Below are 26008 nucleotides of genomic sequence, written 5' to 3' on the forward strand. Positions count from 1 at the left end.
ATGGACGCCGCGCTGCCCGCACCCCTGGGCGCCCCGCAGGCCGAGGTGCTGGAGGACGTGCTGCACGAGCAGTTTGGGCCGCTGCCGCAGCTGGCTGCCATCTGCCGGCTCAAGCGGCGGCCCTCGGGCGGCTACTCGTCCACCGAGGACCTGCAGCTGGTGCTGGAGCGGCGACGCGTGGCCAACGCCAAGGAACGCGAGCGGGTGAGCGGCCCCAGGCTGCCCGGTCCCCAGGTCCCCTCGAACCTCCCGAGGCCCCCGGTCCTCTGCCCCGCGCGCCCTGCCTTGGCGGCTTCGGGAAGCCGCCTCAGCCCCCTCAGGTCCTCCGCGGCGCCGGGGCGGATACCAGGGGTCTTGACGGTGTCAGAAACGGCTCGGCGGGCACGTCCTGTGCCCAGCTTGGCACGAGCGACCTGTGCCTGAATATCACCACCCAAGGGGGCCTGTTGAGTAACGTGGGGGCCCCCGGGGCGCCCCTGGCTCCTTTCTGTCGTCCCTCTGCAGCTTGGCCTCGAGGCAAATGTGGGCTGAGAGGAAAGGGGGGGGGGGCAACGAAAGTTGCCTTTGAGAAAGAATAATGAAAGACGACGCCCCCGGGGTGCACCCTCACTCCCACTCCACCCGGGTCGGGAGAAAGCGCCTGGTCTCAGGCGGGCACGGGGCTTGTCCCTCGGGGTGCCAGCGACATCTGCTGGCTGCATTTGGTATCTCCAAGGCTCCCAAACTTGGTGTTTGGTTACTGTAAAGGCGAATCTGGAGCCGGCAGGTGAGGGCTAGAAGGGGAAGCTATGTGCTTTAGAGAATTGGCACGGGGCTTCATTCTTTTACTGTTGTTTGTAATGATAAAATGAATGCACCTGGAAAATACTGGCAAGGCAAAGTGAGGAGTTGCATCCCAAGCGTCCCCAGTGTCAAGGCTTTTAGACCTGGTGGAAGCCAGGAGCTCACAACTCCGTTCAGCCTTGCACGTGGGTGGCAGCGACTCTGGGATCTGCTATCTCAGGGGCTCTATGCGAGTAGAAATGGAGCTGAAGCAGAGAAGTCGGGCGCGAGCAAAATGTGGATGTCCTGCGTCACTGTGCCCAATGCCTGCCCTGACATATCTGTATGCATTTCCTTCCATCTTTCTCTCTCTCTGTGGCGCATATACTTTTACAAAGGTATGAGCATCCAATGTGTAACCTTGTAGTTTTTGCCATTAAGCCTTACCAAAAGCGGTTCTTCACATTCTCATACTTTCTCAAAGGCTGGAATTTGACTGCAAAGCTTGGCGTGTAAGTGAATCAGGCATGCAACTTGTAGTTTTTCTTCTGATCCGTGGAGCTGTGTGCTTGCCTGTCATTGCTGGAGCAGAGTTACAGAGATATGGGATACAGTTTCAGCAGGTTTTGACACAAGTTGCCTAATTGTTTTCTAGAAGGATTTTCTAATTTTTAAGTGTACAGGATTGTCCTTTCCATGCTTTTCCTGATGATAAATATAACAAAAAACAAATGTTCTTGGCATTGCACAGGAAAAAAAGTGGCATCTAATTTTTAAGTTAATCAAAGATGAATAGACATGGTTGTATTTATTTTGAGTACTGTATTTTTTTTTAAATTGCTTTCTATGATACAATGTTGTAAATTTAGGGAGACCTCCCTCCCCCTTCCTCCTTTACCATTTTCTTTTTCCCCCTTTTGTTCCTGTGTTATCACAATAATGCAGTCTCTTAGTACAAATCACAAGTTTAGCTTTCTAATGTTTAAATGTATCCTGACCTGAAAAGTCTAGGCAAAGGAGAAAACCTAGTATCATACTGTGAAGGTATATTTATAAGTTTTGTTGTGGGTCCTGCTTTTATTCACAGGTAGAGATGCATACCGTATAGTACCTTTACTTCCTGGTAGGCTTGTCTCCCTTGTACAGTTCATATATATGTGTATATATATTTATTTGTCTACACAACATATTCTTTATGTATTAGCTGTCATATAAGAGAATATGTATTTGTTGTTTTGGGGACTGGCTTACTTCACTAAGTATAATGGTTTCCAGCTTGACATTTTGTTGTAAATGGAAGATTTAATTTTTTATGGCTGAGTAGTATTCCAAATAGTAGATGTACCACAATTTCTTTATCCATTCCTCTGTTGATGGGCATCTGGATTCTTTCCATGTATTGGTTATTGTAAATTGTGCTTCTATAAAACACAGGTTGCAGGTTTCTCTATCAGCTGCAGATTTCATTTGAATATATAATCAGTGGGGTTGTTGTGGTCTAGGTTTAGGCCAAATATTTATTTCCTAGATTCTTGCCTCTTGCCTAAAAAGCATTTTAACCACAGCCACTGGCATGGCTTAAGCAAGTGATAAAGTTTATTCAGAGGGTGAGGAATATAAATAAGCATGGGCCCTATTAGGGGAGTGAGCTAGAAAGCAAAAAGGTAAAGGAGAGAGGTTGCTACCTTTTGTTCTTGGAGTCTGTCCACAGGAAGCAGGAAAGTGAGTACATAGGCGGCCAAGAGCCCTAGCACGTGGGCGATGAAGAGCTGAAGCACTAGTGACGAAGCACTTAACCAAGACAGTGAGCTCCTCCCAGCGGGAGCTTTTATAGGGTTTGAAAGGGGCGAGTGGCCACAGAACAGTGCAACACTGTCCACTCAAGTCTCAAGGAATGATGGGTACGCAATCTCAGACACATGGGGGGCAAGAAGTATCACACAGGCTGGGGAGGTGCTGCTTCCAGACTCATGACTTTGAACTAGCTGCCTGCCTAGACCATATCAGGATGGCTGGGTTGTATGGCAGATCAGTTCTGCTGTCTGAGCACTCTCCATGCTGGCTTCCATAATGGTTGTACTAGTTTACATTCCCACCAACAGTAGCTTAGAGTGGATACAGTATTAAAATTTAATGCAGCTATATGTGGTTCTATGTCTTCAAATGTTATCAGTGTTAGTTCAGATTGGCATCTCCTTTATTTTGGAATTTATAATGGGTAGTTATAAATTGTACATATTTTGTACCATGGAACATGAGCACTTGCCCTCCCCAACTGTATTTTGGTATCCCTGTCCTCTCTCCTCCTCTCTGCTTCATTTCCTTTGGATGTATAGCTGCCCGTAGGGTCGTTGGATCATGTGGTAGCTCTTTCTGAGGAAGCGCCATGCTGGTTTCCATAATAGCAGTGTTAATTTACATTCCAGCTCTCAGCCTAGGGGTTTTCCACATCCTTGCCAACATTTAAAAAAAACATCTTTCTGATGGTAGCCATTCCAACGGGGTCAAGATGATATATGACTTTGGTTTGCGTCTATCTGATTACTGATGTTGCAAATTTTTTCTACACTTCTTGGCCATTTGTACAGCTTATGTCTATTAGTTTATTTTTTAATCAAATTTAGTTCTGCCTCTCATCTTGATGGTTTTAAAAAAATTTTTTTTAAAGATTTATTTTTATTATTTTTTTCATTGGAAAGGCGGATATACAGAGAGGAGAGACAGAGAGGAAGATCTTCCGTCCGATGATTCACTCCCCAAGTGAGCGCAACGGGCCAATACTATGCCAATCTGAAGCCAGGAGCCTCTTCCGGGTCTCCCACCCGGGTGCAGGTTCCCAAAGCTTTGGGCCGTCCTCGACTGCTTTCCCAGGCCACAGGCAGGGAGCTGGAAGGGAAGCGGGGCTGCCGGGATTAGAACCGGCGCCCATATGGGATCCCAGGCGTGCAAGGCGAGGACCTTTAACCACTTGCGCCACCGCGCCGGGCCTGGTTTTTAAAATTTTTAATATTTTCTTGATATTAATCCCTTGTCAGTTGAATAGCTTGTTAGCATTTTCTCCCAACCTCTAGGTTGTTGCTGTGCAGAAGCTTGGTAGTTTAATTATATTCCCATTGTCTTGTTTTGTTTTTGTTGTCTCTGCTTCTGCGGTATTACCCAAAATCTTGTTTATACTAAAGTCTTGAAGTATTTCTCCCAGTAGTTTCAAGTCTTGTACTTAGGTCTTTATTCCTTTTAAAACATTTTATCAAAAACAGTATGCATATCAAAAATGCATTTAAATGTACATGAGTTTTTGTTCTGATCACCCCATAACCAACACTCAAACCAAGGAACCACGTTGTTAGAACTTGAAGAGTCACCACTATTCCCCCTGCATTTCTTTTTGTTTTTTTAACATTTGAAACTAGCATGTCATTTACATGACACAATTTAACAAAATAACCTTTATAGCTACTTATCAAATGAGCCAACATCCACATAATTTTTATTCACTACAAATAAGAGAATATGTGACTTTCCTGTTTGGTTTTTGGCATAATGATTTCCAGTTGCAATCACTTGGTTGCAAATGCCAGAATTTTATTCTTTTTTATGGATGAATAATGGTCCATTGTGTGTATATATACCACATTTTCTTTATTTATTGATGGACATCTGGTTGATTCTCTGTCTTGGTTATTGTGAATTAAGCTGCTATAAACATGGGAGTGTAGGTAACTTTTGTGTGCTGATTTTATTTCCTTTGTCCACATCCCCAGGAGTAAGCTAGCAAGATGTACTTTCAGGTTTCTGAGAAATCTCCATACTGTGTTCCATACCAGTAATACTAGTTTACATTCCCTGTCCTTCACATCCTGGTCAGCGTTTGCTGCTGTTTGAGTTCTAGTTGGTAGCCAGTCTAACTGGGGGGAGGTGATATCCCTCGTTGTGATTTCCATTTGCACTTTGCTAATAACTAGGGAATATTTTTTCATGTCTCTGTTGGCTATTTCTGTTTTCTCCTTTGGAAATTATCTGTTCATATCCTTTGTTCATTTCTCTCTTTTTTGGTGGTGATTTTTATTTTACTTTTAGTTTTTTGGAAGATATGTTTGAAAATCACAGTTAGAGAAAGACAGATGGAGCAAGCTCTTCCGTCTGCTGGTTCACTCCCTAGGTGGCTGCAATGGCCAGGACTGGGCCAGGCCAAAGCCAAGTGGGTAGCAGAGGTCCAGAGATGGAAAGTGGAGCAACTGGGCTTGAACAGGCACTGATATGGATGCCAGCATTGTAAGCAGCGGCTTTATCTGCTCTGACACAATGCCAGCCCCCTTGGTGGTATTGTTTTTAAAAAGATTTATTTATGTGAAAGGCAGAGTTATAGAGAGCAAGAGCAAGCAAGAGATTGTTTGCTTTTTAAAGTTTTATTTATTTTGATGATTTTTACATAATTGGGGTAATAAGTGTCAAGGGCTACAGGAAGGTGGATGAGATCACCTTTTCCACATATTCTCTTTCTCTCTCTTTTTTTTTTTGCTTTCTGTATTTGGGAGGTAGGAGGAGATAAGGGGAGAGGCCACACCCAGCCTTCCAAATGCCTTTGTACCATGGGATGGAGGACAGTATCCCAATATCACCCCAGGGTCCCTGATGTGGGGCATGTTCCCAAGGTCCTGCTAAAGGAGTTTTGATAGTTCAACAGCTCTGAATTACTGCCAGTCATGCCACTCCAAGCATGATGAAATCTCTCCAGACTCCACTGGCTGACCTAGTCCACCTTACAGTCTCCTTTTGCCCAGGCATACACTGTTAACACTTGACTAGGGTAGCTGATCCATTTGTTCTGCCCTCTGTCCTCTGTTACGGTACCAGGTGTCCTCTGCTGACTCCAGTGTACTGCCATATCCTCCATGTGCACCTGGCTATGCTGTTTACTGCTCCATCTAAGCCACCAAGGAGGCCCGTTCTGACACATGTACTCTGTGATGAGACCATGGGACCTGCAATTCTCTCCATGGTTGCGGTTCTGAGTCCAATGGTTGGGGGCATCACCAAAGAAATCTCGTCTGAGGTAATTCCAGACCTGATTCTTGTGTGTGCTTGCAAATACAGGGTCCAGCACATCCATCTCCCCAATCAGCTTATGCACATGCTGGTGGTTACAGTTGTGTCTTTTACACAAACCCGTGGGTGTTGCAACACAGTCCAATCCTGCCCACCATACACTTGGCCCTCATGTAAACCAGTGGCGGCTGCAGCCTAGTTGGAACAACCCGCAATAACCCCCACCAGTCCTGCCCCCTGCCCTGGTTCCCGTGCTTGCCAGTATGTACAGCAGGCTGGTCCAGTCTGTCCCACATCCCATTCAGCGCTCATACAATGGCCCTTAAAGCCTAGTTCAATCCAACTAGCCCCACTATTCAACACACATTCATGCTGGCAGCTGCTACTCTCTGTCTAGTCATGCCTGTCCCAGTCCTGGTTCTCATGTTCACCAGTCAGAGTGGCAAGATCTGCTCCCACTCCCAGATCTTGCACTCTCCAGGTGGTTCTGCAGTTTAACTTGACAAGATTTGCCCCTCCCCCATGCCAGCATCTGCTAGCTGATACTGTGGCAAAGCCCAACCAACCCACACCCACTCTGTTGTGCATGCACCAGTAGGAACAGTCAACCCAGCCTGGCTTTTCCTTGATCCAGCTCACATAAAGTCAACAGGTGTTGTAGCCTTGCCCAGCCTGGTCTGCCCCAATTCCAGCTCTCATGCTTACCAGTGGGAGTGATGGTCCAACATAGAAGCCCATATAACCCCCCTACAGCTTTGCCCCCTCCCTTCCTGGGTTTCACAAATGCTGGTTGGGTGCTGTGACCCAGTGGCTTGGTCTATCTCACCTCGACATTTGCCAGTGGGTGCTGTAGTCTGGCCCGGCCCTGAGTCATCCCCAGTTCCACCTCACACTGGTGGGGGCTACAGCTTAGCCCAACCCAGCCCAGCTGGCCCCCATCCTGGCCCTAATGTGGACTGGCTGGCATTATAGCCCGATATAGCCTGACCTCCACACTATTCTGGTTCTTAGCTTTGCCAGCAAGTGATATGAACTGACCTAGCCTGGCTGACTCCAGACCTGAACCAAAGGTAAGCCCGTGGGTACTGTAACCTGGCCTGGTCTGGGCTGCTCCCTGTCTTGATTCTTATGCTCAGCTGCAGGGACTGAGTTGCCAAGCTCCTCCATCAGAACTTCCCCCAGTGCCAGATTCTTGTGCACACTGGTGGGTTCACAGGCTAGCCTACTTAGTCAACCTTTTGTCCTGACTGGCCCTCACCCTTTCTGGTTCTTATTGTTGGGTGCTACAGCCCAGCCAAGCCTGGTCTACACCCAGACACAGCTCACGCATGGCTCAGCAGGGACAGAGACTTAGCCCAGCCCATTCTATACCCATCCTGGTTCTCACAAATTCCTGTGAGTGCTGATGTCTAGCCCAGTCTGGCGCACCCCAGACCCAGTCCACCCATGCCAAGGGAGACTGCAACCATGTCCAGACCAGATTGCAACCCCCCACTCTGGCCCTCATGCTCACCAGTGGGACCCACAACCCACCCAGGACATCCCCTTAACTCCCAACAGGTCTGTTCCCAGCCACAGATCTTGCATGTGCCAGTGGTTGCTCTGACGCAGCTTGGCATAGCCCCTCACCTATCTTTGCCTTTGCCTTTGGATGCTGTAGCCTGGCTTGACCCAAGTCTTACTGGTGGGTGCTGGAACCTGATCCTGCTCAGTCTGCTCCCATCCCTGGCTCTTGCAAACTGGCAGGTGTGGCAGCCTACCTCAGAATGACCTGTGTTCCAGCGTGGTTTCTGTACTCAAACCAGTGGGTTAAGGTCTGCTCAGCCCTGCCTGGTTCGCCCTCTTCCAAAACCAACCCACACACTTGCCAACAGAAAGAGCTACCTTGCCTAGCCTGCCTGACACCCAGGCCTTGATCATGTGCTCGCTAGTGGGAGCTATGATCCAATGGGGGAGTTGCCCAGATTCCCTCACTTGACTCACTCCCAGACCCAGATCTCACACATGCCAGTAGGTGCCAGGTCCTACCTGGCACAGCCTGCCCCTCCATCCCTGCCTTTGTTTGAGTTGGTGGATGATGTGACCCGGCCCACCCCACACCTTTGTAGGGTGCACATGTGGATGCTACAGCCTGTACCTGCCCAGCCTGTTTTCAGCCCCATTACCCATGAGAGATGGAAGATTCCATGGTCACACCAGCTTAGCCCCTTACCACCCCAACTCTTAAGCTAACCAGTGGGACTTATATTTCCACAGGGTTAGGCCCACCCATCCCCTACAAGATCTACCCATAGACCTGGTTCCCTTGCATGCTGGTTAGTGTCATGACCCAGCCTAATGTGACCCATCCCCTATTCCAACACTCACAGTCAGGTACTGTGATCTAGCCCTGCCAGACAGGCCCCCAGCCATAGCTTTCATGTGGACTTGACATGTGGTGGTCAGCAACGTTCCATGCTAATAAGCCCAGCTCAGAACTCCCATGTGGGTTGGACCCATAAAGATCTTCTGGTCTCTCCCCTTCAAACCACCAGGTCTCAGTCCTCTTGCTTACCCGCAAGTGTAGTGAACTTGTCATTGGAGGTCCTTCTGGAGTCATTCCTTACCTATGTTTTTTCCAAGGATGCCTCTCAGCAGTAATTCTTAACCTGGGCATGCATCCACAGGTCAGTGCTCTACCTCACCTGTGCAATCCCCCAATCTTCCTGCAAATCTTCAACTCCCAAGCTCCCAGAGCCACCCCTGCTGGTACCTCAAGCTGGGTGCGGGCAGAAAGACCCCAGCAGACCCCCGAAGTTACCTGTGGCTCCTGAGAAGCATGTGGGCTCAAGGTGACTTCGGATTGATTGATCTTTTATCTGCTGGTTCAACTCCCAAATGACTGCAACGGCCAGCACTGGGCTGGACTGAAACCAGGAGCCTGAAATTTCAGACAGGTATTCCATGTGGATGGCAGGAGCCCAAGTACTTGGACAACCTTCTGTTGCCTTCCCAGATACATTAGCAGGGAGCTGGATTGAAAGTGGAGCATCTGGGGCTCAAACCAGTGCTCAAATGGGATATAGACACCACAGGTGGCAGCTTAACCTGCTGGACCACAGTGCTGACCCCTTGCCTATTTATTAACTGACTTGTTCAGTTTCTTGAGCTCCTTATGTATTCTGGATGTTGATCTTTAATCAGATGCCTAGCTTGCCAATATTTTCTCCTAATTATTACTTCTTTGTTGATTGTTTTTTGCTGTGCAGAAGGGTCTTAGCTTGAAGTAATTTCATGAAAGAGAGGGAGCTTTTACCACCGCTTCACTCCCTATGTAGCCCCAACAGCCAGCTCAAGGCCAGGCTGAACCCAGGAGCTTCATCCAGGTCTTTCATGTGGATGGCAGGAGATACCGGTGCTATTCTCTGGTGCTTCCCAGGCGCATTAGCATGAAGCTGGCTTTGAAGCCGAGTAGCCTGGATTGTTACTAGTACTCTGAGATGGGATGTCAGCATCCCATGCAGAGATTTAACCTGGTATACCACAAGTGAGCAACCCTTCTCCATGCCCCCGTACCATTTGTTGAGGAGACTATTATCCTCCAATTTGTACTTTTGGCAATTTGGTCATGTGAATCCATGAATTAATTTTCATTTCCTGATGCTTGTATTCTACTCCATTGGTTTATGTGTCTGTTTTTATGGAGGTTCCATACTCTTCTGGTTCCTAAAGCTTTGTAATGTGTTTCAAAGTCAGGTATTGTGATGCTACCAGCATTGTTCCTTTTTCTTTGGTTCCAGATGGATTTTGTGATTTTCTGATTCTGTGAAGAATATCATTGGTATTTTGATGGTATTTGATTAAATCTGCAGACCACTTTCAGTAGTATGTACATTTTAACCATGTTCTAATCTGTAATAGTAAAATGTTTTTTATTTTTATTTCCTCTAATTTTTTGAAAATGACTTTCACTGTAGAGATCTTTTGCCTTCTTGATAAATGTATTACATCTTTTTTTTTCTGGATTATTGCTAGTGAGATTGCTTTATTTTTTATTTTAGAAAAAATGTTTATTTATTGGTAAAAATACAACTGTTTTAAAATGTTGACATTTACATTTGGAAATTTACTGGATCGTTTAATAGTTTTTCTGTGTGGAGTTTTTTAGGATTTTATGCATTGAAGATCATGTCACTTGCAAACAGGGTTAATTTATCCTCATTTCTTATTGATATGCACTTTATTGTTTCAATGCTCTGGCCAAGTATTTCAGTTTTATGATTAGTAGGAGTAAAAGTGGATATCTTCATCTTGTTTTGGAAGAAGTGTTTTCTTGTTTCTCTTGATTATCACGGTGAAGGCTGTGGGCTTATCTTATAAAACCTTTATTGTGTTGAAGCATGTTCCCTCAATACCTAATTTATGTGATTTTTTTAAAACATAAAAGGACATTGAATTTTTTCCGTTTTTTCCTGTATCTGTTGAGATGGTTACAAGGGTTTTATCCTTCTATTTGTTAATGTGATGTATTAAAGCATTGGTTTTCTTTAAATGTTTGATGGGATTCAGCCATGAGGACCTGAACTTTCCTTGTTTGATTTTGTTAGTTTTTTAAAATTATTATTAGCTTTTCTTTCCTTTTTTAATTTATTTCTTATTGGAAAGATAGATATATATAGAGAAGGAGAGATAGAGAGGAAGATCTCTCTTCTGCTGGTTCACTCCCCAAGTGGCTATAACAGCTGGAGCTGAGCCAATTTGAAGCCAGGAGCCTGGAGCTTTTTTCAGGTCTCCTACATGGGTGCAGGGTCCCAAAGCTTTGGTCCGTCCTTGCTGTTGTCCCACGCCACAGGCAGGGGGTTGGATGGGAAGTGGTACAGCTGGGATGTTAACCAGTGCTTTATATAGGATCCTGGTGGATGCAAGGTGAGGATTTAACCATTAGGCATACACGCTAGGCCCCCCAGGTTTTCTGTTTTCATGGCACCATTGGGTAAGTTTTCCATGTTCAAAAATTAATCTGTCCTTTTAGATTTCTAATTTGTCTACACATTGTTCATAATAGCCCCTAGGAGTCTTTATTTCTGTAACAATAGTTGTAATATCTCATTTTGCAATTTTGAATTTATTGATTTGTATCTTCTGTTCTCTTGATTAGTCTGGCCGGGTTGTGTTTATGTTTTTAAGAAAATCAACTGTTATTTATTTATTGCTATTTTTTTCTTTCCTTTTTTTTTTTTTTGTTCTATGTTTCATTTCTGTTCCAATCTTTCATTTTCTAATTTCAGGTTTGATTTGCTATCAGTTTTATAGTTGCTTGAGCAGTCAGGTCATTCATTAGAAATCTTTCTCTTTTTGATTTAGATGTTCATAAGTGTAAAATTAAAGTGTTCTTGCTGTATCCTACAGCTTTGTAATGTTTCCATTTTCATTTGTTTAAAGAATTTTTAAAAATTTAAATGACTTTTGGCTCTTTTTGATTTCCTTATTGACCCATTGGTAATTTAAGAGTACATTGTTAGAGTTTCCATGTATTTGTACAATTTCTAAAGTTTCCCTTATTGAGCTCCAGTTCTATCTCAATGTGATCACAAAGATACAAGATGTGATTTTGATTTTTCTAAATTTTTGAGATTGATTTTTGAGGCCTAATTTCTGGTCAGTCTCAGAGGGCCTTCTGATGGAAATGTGAATCCTTCAGTTGGATGAAATGTTCTAAAACTATCTATTAGGTCCAACTAGTTTGCTGTACAGCTTAAATTTGCTGTTCCCTTGTTAATTTCCCCGTTTTCAGACCTGTCCATTGAGGAAAGCAGAGTGTTGTAGTCCCCAAGTTTTGTATATATATTGAAATCTATCCCTTCCTTTTAAGTCTAATGATGTTTGTTTTATGTAACAAGGTGCTCCAGCATTGGGCATATGCGCCGGTAGTCTTTTTTCCTCCTGCTGAGGAATCCCTTTATCATTATGTGAAACATCTCCAAAAAAACATCTCCTGGAAAATGTGCCATGTGAAAGATTATGCACATTAAGCTTTTAGAAATAAAATTATCTTGATTTGAGGTATTCTAATGTAATGGCCCTTTTTGGGTCTTTTTGGGTTTTGATTTAGTGCCTGTTTTAACCTCAGGTAAGTGTGGCTGTTCTAGTTTGTTTCCTCTGCAGGGAGCATCTTTAGTTTATGTCTGTCTTGGTGGATTGAATTTTCTCCTTGGCAGCACATAATGGGATCTTCTTGTTGCTTTTAATCTATCCAACTGCTCTCTATCTTGACTGGGAGATTTAATCCATTTATGTCAGGGTATTATTATAAGAATGGATCCCTGCCATTTTAAAAATTATCTTCTGATTGTTTTGTACAGTCTTTGTTCCTTTCTATCACTCTTAATATTGTGTGTGTGTGTGTGTTGGGGGGTGGTTGGTGGTTTTGTATACTGAGGTTTGTGTATTTTCCAGTGTAGTGGCCCTTTTTCAAAATTTATTTCTTTATTTATTTGAAAGGCAGAGTTGGAGAAAGAGAGGTGTGGAACAGAGTGCGAGAGTGAGCTCCTATTCTCTGGTTCACTCCTGAGATGGTTCCAGCAGCTGCTGCTGAGCCAAGCACAACCCCAGTACGCGGGTCATCTTGTGCTGCCTCTCAGGCACGTTAGTAGGGGGCTGGATGGGAAGTGGAACAGCTAGGACCCGGACCATCTGCTGTTCTGGCTCTTCTCTATGTGGGGGGGCGGGGGTTGAGCACTGGGCTCCTCTGTTCAGCTGTCCTAGAGCCCTCTGTCCAGCCCCTTAGTTTAGTTTGTGGCTCCTTAATGAGTCATGTGAAATCTTTGTGTTTTTTGCTCATTATATCTTTCCATGAATCAGCTAACTCTGCCCTTTGCCCACTTTACTCCAGGCTGGGAGAGGCTGTCAGGATAATTATGTATGTTGGGGTGCCAGTTCTCTCAGGGTCTGTGTCCTCGGGGGAGGGGGGTGAGCATGAGAGCTCATGGTCTTCAGAGCCAATGTGTGAGACCAAGGAAAATAGAAGAAAAGTGGAGAGTCTCTGAAGTCTCATGAACTCATCAGGAAGGAGGTTGAAGAGCAGCTGGAACAGCACTCAGGTAGACAAGGATTTGAATGTTTATTCACCAGCAATGATGCCATTTAGGACTTTCTGTGTGTCAGGTCTGGGGTGGCATTCTCTGTGTGTTTCATGTCGCCTAGATCCCTGGAAAATGCCAGGTTTGTGTTCTCCACTTTGTGAATGGGCACACTGAGGCTTAGGGATATGAGCCAATAATCAATGGAGGAGCCAAGTTTTAAATCCTGTGCAGTTGACTCTTGAGCCAGCACTGCTGTGGCTGTGTTGTTACATGGCTGGAATGTTCTGAGACCTAGCAAGGAAGGGAGCCAGCCTAGACGTAGACTCACCTGCCTGCCCATTCACCTGCAGGGCTGTTTGTGCTGTTCCTTTTCCCCTGGGGAGTGGTGACTCTTTGGCCTGTGCCTGCGTAGATTCCACCCACTGGCACCCTGGGAGGGCTGTGGAGTTGACCCCTGACAACCCCTCAGTGTGGTTTGGGGATGTCTGTACAAGTAGCCTCTCTGTGTGTCTCTGTGCCTTTTTGTTTTCTAGATAAAAAACCTCAACCGTGGTTTTGCCAAACTGAAGGCACTTGTGCCATTTCTTCCCCAAAGCAGGAAGCCTAGCAAAGTTGATATTCTGAAAGGTGCGACTGAGTACATACAGATTCTCAGTGATGTTTTGGAAGGAGCCAACAACCCAGAGGTAAAGGCTTTGAGAATTTAGAATGCTGAGAGCCCCTGAATAAGCCATCCCTATAGGGCAGGCCCTGTGCCAAGCAGCTTACATAGTCTTTCCAGTTAACAGTTACAGAGATCCTCTGAGCCATGTATGATCACTGTTTTACAAAGAAAGAAGGCCTCATGGTGAGGGGTTGGGATTGGAACCCAGATCTGCATGAACTGTGGGGTTCCTGGGCACCCAACTGGCTCCCTGGTGTCCCTGTATGGAACCAGGCTTCCAACTGCTGGGACCTTGAGAGCTGGAACATGACAAGAGGCTCCCATAAACAGGCCTTGTTGGGGCCTTCAGTGGAATACACATCGGAGCAGGCACAGGAGTGATGGGTTTTGTCATCACTCATGGGGCAGCACAGTGAACCTGCTTTATGAACCATGAAGCACTCTGATGTCACCACTGTTCTGGGGGTAGGATGGCTCACAGGTGTCCACCAGGCAGTGAGGGGCATGGGCTGTTTGTATGGGCCTGCACCATGGAGAGGCAAAGAGTGAGGGCCTGAGAAATAAACCAGTCAGTGGGGGGAGATGGAAAGGGGAACGGCACTGACAATGAACCCTGAGTGATGCCACAGGGATGCCACAGTTGAGGAGGGAATCTTGAAAAACTGAGGGAGGAACAAGAGGAAACCACAGACAGGGAAGGCAATCAGGTCCAATAGTGGGGTAGGAAAAGGACTGACCTCAGGCCATCTCATTGGAGGTGGAGGTTACATTATGGGCCCATATCTGGAGTCCAGGCAATGGAAAGTGTCAAATTTCAAGACCATTCTACCTGAGGGTGGAGAGAAGAATCAGAAGAATGTGAGGAACAAAGCATTTAGGTTCCATGAGGGTCCCTTCTGAGTAACAATGTAAACATGTTTAGGGATAGAACAGGAGGAGAGATGCTTGAGAGAAACAGTATAGAAGCTTAGGGTAGAAATGGCCAGTTGTATGGCTTTGAATTCTGCTCATGTCTGCTAGGTCCTGCTCAGGTGCCTGCCAGGCAGACGCATTCTGCAATGGCAGGAAAGAATTGTCCTTTTGGCCAAGTTGAATGGCTGGGCATGGTCAGAGTATTGGCACATGTGCAGGTGGTCCTGTTAGTTTTTCTTTGCATGCTAATTGTGTAACAGAAGCACTTTGTGGTATATTGCATTAATTACAATATACTGGTTATTTCATGCCGTACTATTTCTAACCCATGTGCCCTTTGCACAATCTTGTTTAAGACCAGACAAGAATAAATATGTTATCAGTTTACTGAGCAACATTTCATCCCTCCCCCATACCATAACTTCAACATCACCCTTGTCAGTTACCTGAAAACGCCTCACTTAGAACTTTGAAATATATTGATTTAAATATTTAAGACTTGTGTTATTATACCACTTTACAACTGAATATGGTTTCTAGAAGCAAGACTCAGATGAGCAGAACTATAGCAAAAATCCTTCAGAGCCACACATGTGCTTGGCTAGAGAGCTCTCGAGGAACGTTGCCCAGCATCCCAGCTGTGCTGTCATCAGCTTGAAGAACGAGGAAGGGCCTTGGGCAGATGGTGGCAGTGGTGAGCCAGTGTGTGCTTGTCACCAGAGCATGGCATCCGCGACTGGAGTGATCTCATCGACTGGGAGTCTGGTAAAGTATTCCTTCTTAAGTAGCTGTGTAGCTGTCCAAAGCTCAAATGTTTGCTTTGAAGTGTGTGGCATTTTCCAGCATGAGACATGATTAAAACAACAGCATTTTTTGAAAACATCAGGATAGAGAGTTGGAGTTTGGGAGATTCTTGTAGACTTATATAAATGTGTGGGCAGCTAGCAGCTCAGGGGTGGCAATATTACTCCAGAAAAACCCAATACAGGCCAAAGGTGCTTTTTGTAATTTCCCTGTTTAACACGTTTTAAAAGGCTTGCTAGGCCCCCTGGTCTCCAGGGAAAAAGTAGCTTGCCATATGTAAAGCTTCATGGTGATGCGGTTTTGTTTTGCTTTGTGTTGTTTTAGTGTCAAGGCAGCATTTTCTAAGTAATGGCAAAGGAGTTTAGCATGACAGCTCTTATTACTTGGCCAAATTGAAGAAGCAGCTGAAGTAGCAGCATGCTTTTCCAAATCTAAAAATCCCTGCTGTGCGAATGAGGAGGCCACTTGCTCTAATCCCACTTGTAACATGAAGGCTATTGAAATGAGGCTTGGGTGGGGGGCAGTACTGTGGCCCAAAAGGCTAATCCTCCACCTTCAAGGGCTGGCATCCCCTTTGGATGCCAGTTCATGTTCCGACTGCTCCACATCCCAACCGACTCCCTGCTTGTAGCCTGAAAAAGCAGTAGAGGAGGAACCAAAGTCTTGGGACCCTGTGCCCAGATTGGCTCAGCTGTAGCCATTGTGGCCAGTTGGGGAGTGAACGAGTGGGCAAAAGACCTTTTTCTATGTCTTTCCTTCTCTCTGTAAATCTGTTTCTCCAATAAAAATAAATCTTAAAAAAGGACTTGTAGGAAACAGAACCAAGTGTACTGTAACAAGTAAGTTTCTTGATGTGATAAAGAGATGGTGAGATGGGGCTCTGAAGTAAAATGATGGTTGATTAGAAGAGCAGCTGAACGTAGGAGAGATTCAAAACCTGGACTCATCACTTGTTAGCCATAGTGACTTAGAGCTACTGAAACTGATATAAAATATGACCCTTTATCTTATACATAAGATAACTATGAGATTCAAATGACATGTCAGCAAAGTGCCTAATGCAATTCCTCATATGTCAGTGTTCATGTGGACAGATTTTATCAGATCTGCTTGACCTACTATGAACGATCACTGTTGACTGGTGAGCATCAGTGAGCCGCCATCATCCCAAGCTCTGTTGCAGGAAGTGTTTGGGTTTTCTCCCTTGATTCTTGCCAGGGATTTGTTCAGACTTGAGGTCTTCCAGGTGTCCTGCTGACTGGCCTGTCTTGGCTCCCATGATTTGATTAGTGTTCACAGATTCCTTTTGGGTGTGCTCAGTCTAGGTTTTCATATTCTGGCCACCTGAGAGAGGAACCTTTCCCTGCTGGGCAGCCCTTAGGGAACAGAATTTCTATTGCTCCAACATGGGCTGACATGGGAACAAAGAAAGGAGGAATGTATCATTGGAGTTGGACCTTGAATCTGGATGCTTGTTTATTTTTTAACTTTTAAGAACAAGGAACAGAGATGGAAGGAGGGACACACACACACACACACACACCAGACAGTATCTGTTTCACTCTCCAAATGGCCACAACGGGCCTAGCCAGGCCAGACTAAAGCCAAGAACTCCATCCTGTCCTCTCATGTGTGTGATGAAGGTCCAAATAATTGGGCCATCAGCATCTGATTTCCCAGGTACCATAGCAGGAACCTGGACTGGAAACAAAGCAGTTAGGACTCCACCTGGCATCCTGATATGGGATGCTGGCCTCACAAGCAGTAACTTAACCTGCACGTTGGCCCCCATCATGTCATTTTTTTCTTTTTTCCTTCTTTTTCTTATTTCAAGAGAGTCAGATGTAGAGACAGAGAGAGAAGGTCTTCCATCCACTCATTTGCTCCCTAAATGGCTACAAGAGGTGGGTCAGGCTGAAGACAAGAGCCAGGAGCTTCATTCTACTTTCCCATGCAGGTGACAGGGGCTATGTACTTGGGCCATGTTCCACTGCATTCCAACAGCATTAACAGGGAGCAAGATGAGAGGTGATGCAGCTGGAAGTTGAACTGGTGCTCAAATTGGATGCCTGCACCATTGGTAGTTGCTTAACACCTGTGGTCATAATGCTGCTCCCCCCCCACATCATGTCCTTGTCATGATGACTTAATGTAGGTGGGTCTTTCTGCCAGTTCTGGTGGGCTTGGGATTAGACAGGTGCCCAGGCAGTAGTGAGCAAGCTGGTGCCTAGCAACACCAGTGGCAAGTGCGTACTACAAGTCCTTGTTTTCCAAGGATGCACAGCCTAGTGATGACCACTTACACTACATATTTCCTAGTGAAGAACAGCAAAATTCTTCCTGGGATTATTTCCAAGAATGGGTGCAAGACACTTTTAGTGTTTTGTAAGCAAGTGTGTTGTCAATTGGAAGAAGAGTGCTAATCCTTAGAATGAACAAAGACTGAGTCACATATTTGAGATCTTTCTGTGTATGCAGCTCTGTTAAGCATGAGTGCCAAAGCCTGATGGTGAAGAATGCCTTTTTATGCACATTCTACGATTTCATCAGTATTGACAAAGATTCCTTATCCCTTCCCATTCAAATTCAAATTACTTATTTAAAAATAATAACATTAATCGGTAACCACAGTCAGCTTGTAGAAAGGTTGCAGTGCAGTACAAAAAACTTTTTTCCTGACCTGTTTGAGTGGAATTTACCAATCTGAAGCCCCCTCACCCATAGTTACTTCTGTGTGTATTTCACACAAATGGGGACATTTCTGCTGCAGCTGCAAAATCAGGAAGTTAACGTTGCATCCCAGCTTTGTAGTCCCGGGATCCCTTGCTGGTCTCCAATGGCGTCTCAGTAATATCCTCCCTGCCAAAGGGACTCAGCTCAGAGTCATGAACTACACTTGATTTTTTTTTTTTAGTCTGGAACATCTCCTGGCATTCTGTGACTTTAAGGACTGGACACTTTTGAAGATTCCAGAATCACTGTTTTGTCCAATGCTTCTTTCTCTGTATTTGTGTTTTTCCTGCAGATTAGATTCAAGATCTGCATTTTGGACTGGGATCACAGAAGTGATGCCATTTTCTTCTCATTGCAGCCTTTTAGGTGGGGTAGATTTTAGTCTGTTGCTAATGATATTCACTTTGATCATTTGTCGAATTGGTGACAACCAAGCTTCTCCACTTTAGCCTTTTTCTTTTGTAATTATTACGTGTTTTTTGAGGAGGTTCATTGAAGCTATCTAAATATCCCATTAGTCATCAAACATTCTATTTTTATTGGACTTTTCATTTGAAGTAATTATAGATTCACAGGAAGCTGCAAAATGGTACCCTTAACTCAGTTACCCCCCCCATAGCTGTATTTTGCATTAACTAGGAAATAGATGTGGGTGTCTCCTGTGTGTAGATTCGTGGAATGAGCAGTGCATGTAAGACAAAACCATCACCATGAAGATCTTGGTGCTGTCCCTTGGTGTCATACCCACCACCTACCTGCCCCTCCTGCTTCACTGCCTCACCCCAGACAACCACTAATCACTTCTGTGCCTCTTCAATTTATTTTGGAAATGGAATTTATTTACAGCAATGGGATCTTAGCATGTGTAAGTTTAGATTGGCTTTTTCCCCCTGAGAGTATAAGTTTGTGTTAATCCTCTATATTTGTTTTTTGATTGCTGAGTGGAAGCCCATTTTTCCTTTCTTATGTTGGTATGTATGCATGATTTTCTGTTCACTTTGGTGGGCAGAAATACATCTTCATGGTAACATCTTTATTGATTTTATTACTCAGATTGTTCTCGTTGTGGCCAGTGAATGCCCTTTTGTGCCAGTTGCTTTTCGGTTTGGTGTGCCCTCCTCAGTGTCTGATCACTGGCCTTCTGGCAGGAGTTGCTCCAAGCTCATTTTGTGTTTTCCACCTGAGCCCTGCAGTTGACCATTGATCCCAGGATGCTCCCTGTGTCTAACCCTTCTCCATCTCAGCTGCTACCACCTCCCTGCATAGTTGCTCTTGCTACTTGTGGGCTTTATTTGCCACACCCCACGCCCCCTGAGAACCCTGCTGGCTCCAGTATTCCACTCAAGCTTCCCTCACTCCAGGCGTGGATATCTCCTTGTGGATGGGTACCAACTTGCCTGGCTTGGGTCTTGAAATTTCTTTTTAGTTACCATGTCTCCTCCTGTTTGCTGTAACACAACTAATGGCCTTAAGACAGAATGAATTAGGAAGGCAAAGGTGAAGTAATGTCCTTGAAATCCTTGCTGTGTAGCCATCTTTTTGGCTAGTTTCTCCTGTTAACAGATTTAACTCTGAATCTTTATTTGCATATGAACTGAACAGTTTTTCATGATCACTTTTATAGATTTAATTAGAAGGTTGCATTTACAACTGGGGCCAAATTGGTTCAAGATAAAAAGACCAAGGAAGTGGTGCCCTGGCTGGCCTTTTCTTGACAAGAGATTCTCATGAGGATTCAGACCGGCATTCCTGATGGGTGACTACATAGGGTTTCAGGATGCTGGACAGATACCCTGCTTGGAGACTCAGTGACCGTAATATGGCTCATTGGGACTGAAATGCTCATGTTCAGAAGGGCTTAGGAGTTGGAAGGCAAGGCCTCTCTAGCTCCAGTTTACAGATATGGTACCCTTTTCCTTCCTCGGAGAAGGTAGAGAATTCTGGTGCTGGTAGAGATAGGCATTTTTGAAGATTTGAAGATGAAGTGAGAACAGCTTGTGCAAGATCAACAACATTCCTGGGAGGCAAAATCCCGAATGAAGTGCCCAAGAATCTGCTGATGGCAGGAGTGGAGATTAACTTTGGGGGCCAGAGAAGGTTCACTTGGGGACTGAATTGGCAAGTATGTGTGTAGACAGGACCTTGGACCATGTGGAACCATAACATCTAGTCTGGTAGGACAAGAATTAATTTCAAAGTCTAGTAGAAGAGAGCGTATTTAAAATTGGAAAAGAAAATTGTAACTTTGGAGTGAGTCTTTAGTGCACTGGGGACACATACATGCCACACTGAAAGTCTCACTTCTTATACAGCTATCTGTTAAGGTACATCTGGGAGGCTGCAGGGGATAGCTCAAGTGCTTTGGTCCCTCCCACTGACCAGGAAAACCTAGATTGGTTCTGGGCTCCTAACTCAGTCCCAACTGTTATGGGCATTTGGAGAATGAACCAATGAGTAAAAGATCTGTCTCCCTCTGCATTTAAATTAAATGAAAATAATTATTTTTTAAATTAATAAAATTAGAGTTTCAAGGTGCATATTTTTTGTTGTATTGGAATTGGGCATCATTAGGTAGCAAGAGATTTCTTGTCTCACTATTGTTATTTGTCACCTTTGGCTATGGCTTGGGGCATTTTTTTCCCCCACATGACTCTAATTTTCTAAAAGTTTTCTGTTCATTGCATTTGAAAGGCAGAGAGACACAGAACTTCTAGACTGCTGGTTTACTCCCCAAATGCCTGCAATAGCAAGGGCTGGGCTGAGCTGAAACCAGGAGCCTGGAACTCAATTTAGGTCTTTTGCATGAGTGTGGGGGACCCAGCTACCTGAGTCAGGGGTACACATTAGCAGGAAGCTGGATTGGAAGCAGAGGATCCAGGACTCAGACCAGGCACTCTGGCCAGGGATGTGGATGCCTCAGCAGCATCTTCACTGTTGTGACAAATCCCACCCTCCCACCCCACCTTGAATTTTGTTTAGAAATGGCTGTGCAACTGTAGACTATGGCTATGGACAAAGATCACCTTCAGTTTGGGAATGAGTTACCAAGAATGTGAGGGTTCAAGGGCCATAGGGAAAGGACTTCAGGCTGAACATGTCTGCGTCAGGGGCCTGAAAGTCCTGCCAATCCACATGTCTACGTTTCGACATGAGAGAGGAAAGTTCGTGGGAGCAGTAGATTACTAAGGCCACCTCTCCAGGTTGTGTTCGTCTGTAAAATTAACCATTGGGTACATTTCTTCTAATAGCAATTTAAAATGTGCAATGAGATGGTCTGTCTAGTTGGGATGAATTTATTAGCACCTTGGGAAAGACCAGAAACCCTTTTTATCCTCTTTTCCACCTTGTATTTCTCCCTGGTCATAGCTGTATGTAATAGCAAAAGTTCTACCATAATAACTTTGGCATGTCTCAGCTTTTGCATGGAAGGCATGCTTCTCCACCCCAGCGCACCCTAGTGGCACCTGGGGTGTGTATTCTGGTAAGTGTAGCAAGTCATTCTCTTGGGATGGGGGTGCCCTGCCTGATTGGAGTGTCCACCTGTTGCCTGTTGCATTGCACTGGTGTGTATCCCATGTTTTTGCAGAGAGCTGACCCAGGACCAAGGGCTTGGAGGGAAGGCAGCCCTGGTTATTGTATTTAGCAGAGATTTTACTGTCCTTTCTGAACTTTCAGGATTGGGGTGGTGCCTGTGGTTGTGGTTCTTTTTGACTTTGGAAATGTGAACCTGCTGGTGAGACAGTAAAGGAGTGATGCCACCACCAGTGGCATATACTCTGGCTGTAGCCCCTTGAGGAAGAAACCCAGCCAGATGCTCAAGACAGATGCTCAGGCTGAATCTGACAAAGTTAGGAAGGGAATGTTAGATGGAAGACAAATTTCTGTTTCTTTGTGAAAATGAGAAGGGCAGATTCGTTGTGTTGTAACTGTAATTTTTCTGTGAGGACAGATTACATGCATGATGAATGCAGGTTTTCCTGTGTGCCTATGCGCAGAGTCTGGGGTTTTGATAACAAGATTCCTTGTTGTCTGCTGCTTTGTCCTGTCAATAAGCCAATTGTGACTTGAGGAAAAGCAACAATTCCTTCCTCTGCTTCTATGACACCCATGATTTAATTAATTGCAGTAAGCCCTCACTCTCACGGACTTGGGCCCAAGTGGATCTTAAGGAGGATAGCTGGCTTGGATAAAAGGTTCCCTTGGGGAGAGACTGGGCTTTTCTGATGAGCTACTACTGACTTTCCTGGAGATGCCTGGCAGAAAACCACCAAATGCTGGCCCCCGAGGGAGCCAAGCATATGTCCTTCCCCTCCATGTTCTTCCCTTAGTCATTCATGGCAGCGGAGAAAGGAGAACAAAGGGGCACTACGGACACCGCGTTAACGGTAGATCTCATTCCAGGGAGTTGTAATTACAACTCAGGCAGTTTAGGCATTTCTTTGATCCTCTTTATAAGCATTCTTTTTCTTTTTATAAAGGTTTTTCCTCCTGGAAGAACATGTCCTTCCAGAAACTCTGAGCACCTGTCTCACTGGGGTGGTCGAATATAAGGAATGTAACATCGCTCTCTGCCCTGAATCCCACCCATTCCTGAGCCCTAGGGGAGTCAGGAAACCCAGCAGCTGGCCCCCACTGGGGTTAACCTTCTTGAGTGAATACTGAATCGCTTCATGCTCAGAATCCCTGCTGGGTTCTTTGCCTCTTCAGTGACGCTTCTGTCTGCCCCAGGTGTGAGGAATGCACTGTGGAGGTCATCCCTGGCCTCTGGAGTCCTGAGTGGTGGCCAGCTGATGGCTCCCGTGAATGCCACGACCCCACTTTGCTGTCCATTCTCTGAGATTGGCGGTATCTTCCCCTTTAGAGTTTAGGCCTCTGCTCACCCCAGTTGGAGCTGTGACAACCACATCCTTGGTGGGTGTCCCTTAGCAAAAAGGCTGTCTTCTGAGAAGTGAGTGTAAATTCTTGCTTTCCTTTCTTGGATTCTGTTATCTTCAGGGATTTTTTTCCCCCCAGTGGAGGCTCTGGATGGCAGGGTACAGAGTCCTTCTGGCTGTGTCAGTGCCTCCAGGTCTGGCTGCAGGGAGACTTCCTCCTCTGTAACCACCCGAGGAGTAGCCACCGGAGCTGTGGCCCACCAGAGCCAAGAGCATTTTGACAAAGTCAGGTTTTTCCACATGAAAGCCTTACTTTTCAAGCTACTGTAAGGTTGGGGGCCGACATCTAAAGCTGAGTGAGCTTCTTTCCCCATCTCCGCCACCACGCCTTAGCTCAGAGAGTGCAGAAAAGGGCTCTGGATAACATGCCCAGCTACTCAACTATGCAGCCAACTGGGGAAACATGTCTCCTTCTTGAAGATTTTAAGCAGCAAGCTGATTTTCTGTTCCTCAGATTACCTTCTCCTTGTACCATAACCTCTTTGGTTTGGATAACGCTAATAGTATTTTTTCTTCTTTTTTTTTTTAATGAACTGTGACATTCAAGCCAATGCTGAAAACTTCAGTAAGTTTTCCTACTCTGGTGCTTAAATATTACATTCCTGGGATTTTCCAGCCAATTACTAAAACTAAAACAATGATCCAAAATATACTTTGAGTTGATAGGATTCAATTATCCTTTAACCTTTGAGGTAAAGAGCAATGCATGAATTTGTCCCTTAGGTTTAAGACATTCTGGAATAAAACATGGTAATTAAAACTTACAAAGTTAAACCTGAGCTAAAAAAGCTTGATCATATGTGTAGACTTGATCAAGATCAGATATAGTTACTCTGAATAGTTATTTATACTTATTTTGTACTCATTTAAATGATTCTAGCAACCTTATACTTATCTATTTAATTTATACCTATTGAACTTGTGAAAAAACAGGGAACAGTAGAAACTTGCCCAATATCCAGGGTGTCAGTGAGGTGTCAGAGATGAGGGATGTGGGTAGCAATGTTAAATTCCTTCTAACCTCTGTCATTGTATGAAAACTCAACCTGGAAATCTCAGAAAATAGGTACAAAATGTTAGAGTAAATGAAGGCAATTCCTTGGAGTGTTTTGTTGTCCACCACGATATGCTCACTGGATTATAATTTCTGAAGCACCAGAACATGATTTGAGTGACTATATTTTAATCACAGACTTACTGTTTCTTAAACTTGAGATTTCAGAAGAATTATGAAATCACGATATTATCCAACTATCCTAGCTGAAATACTATTATGGGTATACCAAAATGCTTCCAAATGTTCCCCTCTGCAACTAAGTTAAGAAATTAGGGGCATGTGACATTGTGTGCCCTGTTTTTGATTGTTTTATCATTAATATTTAAATGACCCATTCAATTAGGCAGTTTCCTAATTGTTGGACATATTCTATGCTCATAAACATAGCAAGGAGCCTTCATTTGCTTAGCTTTTTCTGTATTTGTATTATTTTTTCAGGCCAGATTTCCAGAAGTAGACCTCCTGAATCACAGGTGGGTATATTCTGTGACTTGATGCATAGTGCCAATTTTTGATGCCACCAGCAATGTAAGAGTACTGTTCTCATGTGCCTTTTTTAAGACTTTTTTTTTTATTTAAAAGAAGACCAGAGAGAGGGAGACATACACATACACACAGATGGGAGGAAAGGGAGATGGAGAGTGAATATTTTCTATTGTGGGGTCATTCCCCACATGGCCAAAGTGGCAAGGGCCGGGTCAAGCTGAAGCCTGGCGCCTAGAGCTTCATCTGGGTTTCTCACATGGGTGACAGGAGCTCAGGAACTTGGCCTATCTTCTGTGGCTTCCACAGGTGCTTCACCAGGAAGCTGAAAGCAGAACAGCTGGGACTTGGGCAGGTGCTCCAGTGGGATGCTGGTATCACTTACCTTTTGGCTTGCAGTGCTCACCCCTGATTTAATCACATTGTCAGCAATGAGACTAGATGAAAATGACAGATTTTAGATAGATAAAACTTCTTATACTTGAATGTGTTTGACCATGGATAAGATTAAGTTTTTTTTTTTTTTTTTGCATATGTGAGAACTTCAAAAGTTTATGGAAAATAGGACACAAAGATAAGTTTATTTTGGCATAAGTTTGAACTCCACACACATGAAGGACTTTCCAAAAGTTCATGGAAAAGTGTATTATTATATAAAAACTGTGGATTCCACAATTTTTTCAACTAAAATAAACTTATGTTTTAATTCATAAATTTTTCAAGTACTCTTGTATTCTTTTTTTTTTTAAAGATTTATTTTTATTATTTTTTCATTGGAAAGGTGGATATACAGAGAGGAGAGACAGAGAGGAAGATCTTCCGTCCAATGATTCACTCCCCAAGTGAGCGCAACGGGCCGATGCTATGCCGGTCCGAAGCCAGGAGCCTCTTCCGGGTCTCCCACACGGGTGCAGGTTCCCAAAGCTTTGGGCCGTCCTCGACTGCTTTCCCAGGCCACAGGCAGGGATCTGGAAGGGAAGCGGGGCTGCCGGGATTAGAACTGGCGCCCATATGGGATCCCGGGCGTGCAAGGCAAGGACCTTTAACCACTTGCGCAACCGCGCTGGGCCCTCTTGTATTCTTTTTTAAAAGATATATTTTTAATGGAAAGGAAGATCTACAGAGAGAAAGAAAGATAGAAAGACCTTCCATCCACTGGTTTACTCCCCAAGTGGCTGCAACAGCTGGAGCTGAGCCATCCAAAGCCAAGAGCCCAGAGCCTCTTCCAAGTCCGCCACAAGGGTACAGGGTCTCAAGGCTTTAGGCCATCCACTGTTTTCCCAGTCCACAAGCAGGGAACTGGATGGGAAACAGGGCAGCTGGAATATAACCAGTGCCCATATGGGATCCTGGCAGATGTAATGTAAGGGCTTTAACCATTAGGCTACTGTGCCGGGTCCATCTTGTATTTCTTTATTATTAGTTGTATTTGTGTGGATTGTCCATTCTTATCCTTCAGCCATTTATAATGGACTTTCTTCTTTGTTTCAGACTCCCACAAGTATGACAAGTGAAAAAGGTCCAGGGTTGCCTTCTAGAGACAAATAAATGA

The 26008-nt window shown here is 44.8% G+C and overlaps 1 protein-coding gene across 1 annotated transcript; it reads left to right on the plus strand.

The window, feature by feature from the left end:
• FIGLA (folliculogenesis specific bHLH transcription factor) lies at positions 1-24468 on the plus strand. The gene is made up of 4 exons (XM_040992754.1): positions 1-204; positions 13403-13555; positions 14986-15210; positions 24412-24468. Exons 1-4 carry the CDS (start codon positions 1-3, stop codon positions 24466-24468), a joined length of 639 nt encoding a protein of 212 aa, XP_040848688.1.
• Positions 24469-26008: the final 1540 nt, after the last annotated feature.

The sequence above is a fragment of the Ochotona curzoniae genome, unplaced genomic scaffold (assembly GCF_017591425.1).
Source record: "Ochotona curzoniae isolate NIBS_2020 unplaced genomic scaffold, NIBS_Ocur_1.0 contig_883, whole genome shotgun sequence".
Taxonomy (NCBI): Eukaryota; Metazoa; Chordata; class Mammalia; order Lagomorpha; family Ochotonidae; genus Ochotona; species Ochotona curzoniae.

What these genes read in the sequence shown, in the direction of transcription:
- FIGLA (XM_040992754.1), top strand. Translation starts at nt 1, where the DNA reads ATGGACGCCGCGCTGCCCGCACCCCTGGGCGCCCCGCAGGCCGAGGTG. An exon ending in AAGGAGCCAACAACCCAGAG is followed by an intron (nt 13,556 to 14,985) that starts GTAAAGGCTTTG and finishes TATGGTTTCTAG; the next exon opens with AAGCAAGACTCAGATGAGCA. An exon ending in TCTCATCGACTGGGAGTCTG is followed by an intron (nt 15,211 to 24,411) that starts GTAAAGTATTCC and finishes TTATTTTTTCAG; the next exon opens with GCCAGATTTCCAGAAGTAGA.